Below are 7,256 nucleotides of genomic sequence, written 5' to 3'. Positions count from 1 at the left end.
GCTCCGTATTCACCAGCTGCTGCAGCGATGATTGGGGCCTCTGAGGGCTCATGGAAGAGCACACCCACCACGCAGTGCACAGCAGTGGGGGCAGCAGGGATCGAACCCTACTTGGTACCAGTGCAGCAGCTGTCCCATCACGCAGGTACAGCGTGGCTCAGCAGGGCACTACACACTGTCTGGGAGCTGGGCTGGCTCCACATGTCAGCCCAGCACTGCTTAGCCCCAGTGGCCCCAGCTCTCACACAGTGTGAGGCACCCTGCTGACCCATGCTGCACCTGCACCATGGGGCAGCTGCTGCACTGGTGCCAGGTGGGGGGGGGCAATCCCCACTGCCCTCTGTTGCCCCCCACTGCATGGGGGGACTCTGCCACGAGCCCTCAGAGGCCTCACTTGCCGCTGCTGCAACCAGTAAGTTTGGGGCTTTTTTTTAAGTGACGGGAGGCTGGGACCAGACAAGGCAGCCATGGGGGCTCCTTCTGAGGCTCCCTCTGCCCAGGGAGAGGCAGGCACAGCTGGAGGAGCCACAGGAGAACCTGCAGCTGCTCAGCTGTGCCTGCCTTTCCCCAGCAGATCCAAATCTCTGAATTGGCGCCGAATCTCCAATTCTGATTTGGCCAACTCAAATAGGGATGGTGATTTGAATCACTAAATCAAATCACTGTCCTCTGAATTGGCCAAATCCAAATTGAATACTTCCTTATTTGCACAGGCCTAATCCACAGTTCTTTGGGTGTGCTAAAATTAGTGTGTCAACAGTTTACAGTGCCTTCATTTTTTTTCCTTAAATTTAAACAATGTAAAGGAAGTACATGCTATTGTATATTGTCTTTACATTTTTACAAGTATTCCAATAAAAATAATTTATTTCCACATAAAGCTTTGGATTTGTTTGAATATAACATTTAAACCACATTAAGTGGGCTGTATTTAATTTTTTTCCTAATCAAATATTTCAGTTCAAATACTTGTGACTATTAGGACATAAAATTAACATGGGCTGTTTTTTAGTTTTGTTTACCAAATAAAAGTCAAATAAACATGCTAAATCAGATCATTCTCTATTTAGGGTATTAGAAAATTTTCCAGAAAACCCACATCTCTGGGGTAAATAGGAAAAATATTTCGTTATTTTCTAGGATCAGATTTTTTTTTTCTTACTACTGCTCTGTAGTTCGTAGCTCATGTGTAGATAGATGCATTGTTTTCAATAATAATATTTAGTAATTTTGCTACTCAATAGAATTTAAAGTGGCAGTATTTGGCCCTTAATTTGCAATTTTTATAGTTTTTGTTTCATAAATTCCTGCTATGTTTTATCTCCTCATTACTTTTTGTTGAACACTAAATTCAGAGCTGACTTTCTCCTCTTTCCTGTAGATAGCTAGTACCTTGCAGGTGAGCCCTTGAATCTTCTTACTGACATGAGACTGATTGCATCTGTCCAGACCATTGGCCTGTCTAGATCAAGACATTGTGCAAGAGAGAAATTTGAACAGCTTTACTTCCCTTCTGCCTGGGAAATTTTCCACTGTCTCTTTTTGTTTTTTTTCAAAGCTACTTTGCATAAGCCTAATGCCTATGCAGAGGAGCAAAAATAATACCGCTCCCCCCCACCCCAAAATCTGGTCTTGATTGGCATTGAGTCAAACAATTCTTTAGCTGTATTGGGTGCCTCTGAAATTTCTCAGTCTTTTCTAGTCTTGATTCATCTACTGTTGCTATTCACACCCTTTTAAAATTGCTAGTAAATATTGTAAACAATGCTGAGGCTAGTAGAGAACTTTGAAAACTTCTTTCAGCATTCACCTTTTTTGCCATGCTAAAATTTAACTGGAAATTTTTGCTTTTGTGTTTCAGCCTTTTATATAAGATAAAAGGAGGTTTTTTAAATTTACACTTTTATGGGTTTTTGGTTAAAGATAAAATCCAATCTGTTCCCTAAAGAAGGAATGGAACTTGAATATTGGTGACTCACTTGTTGGCATTCCTGACAGCCCTGAAAATATAGCTGCGTATGATAGCAGTCAGAGAAATAAAGAAGACAAAAAGCAGAACAGGTGTATTGTGTAGGCACGGACTGAAGGGGTAAAGGTCCTGTAGTCCCAGGAACAGGAAGTCAGCAGTCCCTCAGGAACATAACCACCTTAAAAGAGAGATAGAAGAAGAAATAAGCAACAAAGCAATTTTTACTGGGCACTATATGTATGTATGTATGTATTTATTTATTATGCAATTCTGGTGCAGCAGCAAAGGGAGAAAGCATTAGCAATATCTCTGGGATTTGAAAAGTATCTAATCTGATTTTATTTGTTGAAGAAAGAGATTTAATAGGGACACCCTTTTTTTTTTTTTTTTTTAACAACTCTGATAATTCCTGACTCCATTGATCTTCATGGCCTTACAATTCTAAAAATCTTAATTGTGTTATTTTAAAGGTTGATTCTTTGTTTATTTCAATCTCTGGGCTTGATCTAAAGCCCACACTAATTGGGGGCATTGTTCCAGTAATTTCAATGGGCTTTGGATCAGACTCACACTTTCCAAAGTTTACTATTTCTCCAGTTATCTCTGAAATCTTCATCTCTTGGTCAGGAGTGAAATGAAACTGACTACAATAACCACCACTTTTTTATAAATTCTACAGGGAACCGAAATTTTCTGTGCAGATCAAATTAATATGGTCATGAAATAGATAATCAAATAAGTGGAACAGGAAACATGTGCAAGATCTGCCTGAAATTAAGTCTCCTTGGAGAAAGCATGTCAAACTGTTAAAAATGTAAAGCAAACTGTCAATGCCAAATTATTTTTATTCTCATTACTTTAATTCTCAGCATTTTCAATTATGGCTTCTGTTAGACCAGCTCTTAAAAATATTGTACCAGATGTGCTCAGATACATCCAATTATTGCATGAGGCTCAGTGTAATGGATACAATTAGAATCTAATTATAAGAAAGCAATTATAATACCCTTCAAGTAATTATTCTGCCTCATCATGTTAACTTTTGTTCATCTAAGAGTATTTGTCATATTGCTCTCTTTAAAGCTTCTCATTTAAGCTTAAGTTGCTAACATTAAACAGCTGGAATTTGCCAGCTATGCATCTTATTCAGTTAGGAAAAAAAAATATCTGAGCTTGCTGCAGCAGCCTTGTGGGCAAATGAATAAGTGCTATTTTCTCAGTTTAACCCACCTCTGCACATGATGCCTATGGAGTGTTGTTACACAATTTGGTACCATGATAGCAGTGGGTTTGGGCCTTCTACTGATAGGTTGAAGTTCATGTTACCTTAGGTCTAAAGTAACTGAAAGATAGTGATTGTTGGTTCAAATGAAATAAGTTAATGGTATTGGTTTGGTTTCTAACAGAGAAACACAAAACCTATTATTAGTTCTATTTGTAAATTTTCAGTTTGCATGGATGCAAAATATATGTGCTGTAATTTACATACACAAAATCAATAAAGTAACATTACTACTAAACATCATCGTTAGTGGTAGGCTCAGCTAGGAGCCAAATGGCTAAATGGGCAGAGACAGTAAACTGTTTTTTCACCTCTACAACTGGTCTCTCCAGGGCAGGTTTGAGACATATTAAAAGACTATGAAATAACCTCTGGTTGCTCATTCTGAACTCCTTTTAGATGTATATAGAGAGAGATGAACTGAGGTTACCCAGGCTCTCAATATGGCAATTTTTATGGGCACAAAGTAATTCTGAAAACTCATGTAGTATGTTCATCTCCCTTTTACTTTATATTCAGTTCTACATGACTGCAGAAGGTTATGAAATGTTATGTAAGTCTGTTTTGCATAATTTTTGCCCTTGATTTTATCTACTATTTTTATTGAATGTGCTAATGAGATTTCTAGCAAAAGTGTCAGTGTAATGTATTTACTGTGATGCGTGCAGTGTAATTTTTTCTGCTGATTAAACATCTTAAGTCTCATTAGCTGTAAGCAGTTTTCCTCAGAGTGATTTCTTCAAACTCTAGCTTGCATTTAAATCCTGTTTATTCAGCCTTTCATCTAACCAACCCATTCCTTAATCTCTCATTTACTCATGGTATGAAACAAATAAGCTGTTACTCCCTTCCACTTACTCCATCCAAAGAAGGGTGGAAGGCTCAAAGCCAAAGAATACAGCCAGACTCCTACCAGGATTATCAGAGCCTTCTTCCTGGACACCACCCCAATGGAAGCCAGCGGTCTTGTGATCACAAAATATCTTTCCAGGGCAATCACCATTAATGTGATCATGGATGTAATGCCAAAGAGAGCACCGCAGAAGGCATACAGCTCACCACCTTTCAAGTGGAGAGTAAAAATACAGTAAATAGATTAAACCAGGGGTGTCAAAGACTGAGCCTGTGGAACCCTATCATCCAGCCTCCAGTGATGCCAATGGGTCTTGAACTGGACCCACACACTGCATGTGGCATTCCCCATGCCATCTGCAGCACACCCAAGCCCTGGCTCCTTCCCTCATGCTGCATGTGCTGTGTGGGCCAGTCTAGCGCATGCTGCATGTGGTTTAGGGGCTGGTCTGGGTTGCATGCTGCATGCCTGCACTGGCTTGACCCCATGCACTGGATCTGGTGCACAGGGCCAGTCTGTGGGCCCGATGCAGTCTGCAGATCACCTCCACACTACTTATCTGACCCAAGGGGGCCAGATGAGTTTGACACCCCTGGATTAAACCATCCATACTGGTGATACCACCAATCCTGGGAGAGAAGCTACCTTTCATAACCGTCCCAGCCCAGATCCACATGTCCTGCCAGCTAAATTCTTTTGGAACACTGTGGGCAAAGCAACTGTAACAATTTAAGAGCTGTTGGCTGCCCTTGCTAATTACATTATCCATGAAAATCTACTTCAAAGATTTCATTTGCCTGTATTGCTGAAAACAGTGACACAATATATTTCACTTATTTACTTCTGAAGTTTCTAGTGGAAGCATTTCAACAATCCTGTGGTAGCTCATTTAGCTTTAATTTTACTGTAACTCCCATGGGAAAGAGCTATTTTAGTTCACTGTGTTTTTACATTTACCCGGACACCACAGAAACACTCATATCCCAGGATGGTGAGATAAGCAAACTTTGAGGAAATATTCAGAAAATATTGAATATATTCTTGAATTTGTTTATAATTATTTAACCAGCTCTAGAGATTAGACAGGTTCTATTTTTATACATCCATGTGTAGTCTTTGCACTTGCATAGTGCAAACCTCCAAGAAACAAGCTTTTGGTCAATGAGGACCAACATTACAACAGCATATCTTTTGTTCTCTGCTGTATTCACATCTATCCAACAAGCTGAAGGAGACAGGGGCACAGGTGGTCTTCTCATCTGTCCTTCCAGTGAGCAGACATGGATGACACCATGAGATCTACATCAGAGAGGTCAACTTGCGCCTTTGGGAACGGTGTCTTGGGACGGGCTTCAGCTTCTTGGACCATGACCCATACTTCAAGATGAGAGACATGCTTGGGTGGGATGGGCTTCACCTCTCTCCCAAAGGTAAGTGTGTATTCTCTTTCAGGTTGGCTGATCTCCTCTGGTGAGCTTTAAACTAGGCTCATTGGGGGAAGGGGAGGATGAGGTTGGAGGGAGCCTTGGAACACCAAACCAAGTGTCACCCACAAGAACAGCCCAGCCAAGACGGATGACGAGCACAAGAAATACCCAGGTAAGAGACCCAGATAGTCCTGGGATTAGGGGGGTGATGCATACACCTTCAGGAGGCCTTAAATGCCTATACACTAATGTTCATAGTACGGGGAACAAGCAGGAGGAATTTGCCCTCCTGCTAGCTAGCACAAACCCAGACATAGTGGGGCTCACCAAACTGTGGGGGAATCCAACACATGACTGGGCGGTGAACATCAAGGGCTATAGGCTGTACAGGAGGGATAAAACAGGGAGGAAAGGCAGGGGTGTGGTGCTCTATGTCAAAGAACAATTCACATCCTCAACAAGCAGCTGGGTCAGAGGAGGGTCAGACTGAAGTGCTCTGGGTCAGAATACAAGGGGGTTGAGGGGAAAGGGACTTAACCATGGGGGTCTACTACAGACCACCCAACCAAGGAGAAGAGCTAGACCAGGAATTCTCAGGTCAGCTTGCGGAGGCAGTTAAGTCAAAGGATGTGGTCATCATGGGTGACCTAAATTTGCTGGGAGGAACAGTCAGCCAGGTCTGACTGCTTGCGTAGGTTCCTAGCTGTGTTCATAGATTTCATAGACATTTGGGCTGGAAGGGATCCTGGAGGATCATCGAGCCCAGCCCCCTGCCCCTGGGGCTGGAAGTCAGAAGGGATCATAGGATCCCAGCAAGATAAGCATCCAAATGTGTCTTGAAGGCGTTCAAAGTGGGTGCTTGAACCACCTCCGGCAGCAGTCTGTTGCAAACCTTGGGGGCTCAGACAATGAAGAAGTTCTTCCTTATGTCCAGCTTGAATTGGTCAGAGAGGAGTTTGTGTTACAGGACCTCCATCTAACCCAGGAGATGCACAGTCCCACCAGGGAAAATGCCTAGTTAGACCTGGTCCTGGCCACAAGCGACAACCTGGTGAGGGGACTGTGGGTGTTTGATTACCTGGGTGATAGCGATCATCGCCTATTGGAATTCACCATCCAGCGCAAGGTGGCAAAGGCCTGCAGCAAGACAGCAGCCCTGGACTTCAGGAGGGCGGATTTCATTGAGCTAAGGAGACCAGTTGGGGAGGCACTGAGGTCCCGGAGAGGTGGGGAGTTGGGAGTCTAAGTAGAGTGGTCGTTCCTGAAGGAGATGATCCTCCAAGCCCAAAGGGTGGCAATCCCAACATGGATCAAAGGGGGCAAGAGTACTCAAAAGCGCCCATGGCTCACCAAAAGCATCCAGGAATGTCTCAAAGCTAAGAAGGAGGTGTACACCCAATGGAAGGGAGGGGTCCTCACTGACGAGGAGTATACCACTGTTGCTCGGGATTATAGGGGGACTGTTGGGAAGGCCAAGATGGAGACAGAACTGGGACTAGCAACCCAGATCAAGGATAACAAGAAATCCTTTTTTGAATACATAGGGGGTAAAAAGACGGTTATGGGTAATGTGGGGCCTCTGCAGGACATGCTTGGAAATCTGGTGGTCTCACCAGATGACAAAGCTAACCTATTTAACAATTTCTTTGCCTCCATTTTTCTGAGCAGGGACCAGGTCATCCCCCCCCCCCCACACACAACTGGGATTCCTGATGGTCCCAGGGG

The 7,256-nt window shown here is 43.0% G+C and overlaps 1 protein-coding gene across 1 annotated transcript in view; it reads right to left on the bottom strand.

Annotated features, from left to right (window-relative positions):
- Nucleotides 1–7,256, bottom strand: part of OPN4 (opsin 4) — a 66,355-nt gene that overhangs the window by 14,702 nt on the left and 44,397 nt on the right. Inside the window, 3 exon segments of the mRNA XM_019502092.1 lie at nt 1,980–2,050; nt 2,053–2,147; nt 4,110–4,313. Of these exon segments, the coding sequence (XP_019357637.1) occupies nt 1,980–2,050; nt 2,053–2,147; nt 4,110–4,313 (370 nt within the window).

This window comes from Gavialis gangeticus, unplaced genomic scaffold (genome assembly GCF_001723915.1).
Source record: "Gavialis gangeticus isolate Ggan-Ray unplaced genomic scaffold, GavGan_comp1, whole genome shotgun sequence".
Classification (NCBI taxonomy): Eukaryota; Metazoa; Chordata; order Crocodylia; family Gavialidae; genus Gavialis; species Gavialis gangeticus.
The sequence above is the reverse complement of the archived record's forward strand: the minus strand, read 5'-3'. Positions and strand labels throughout refer to the sequence as shown.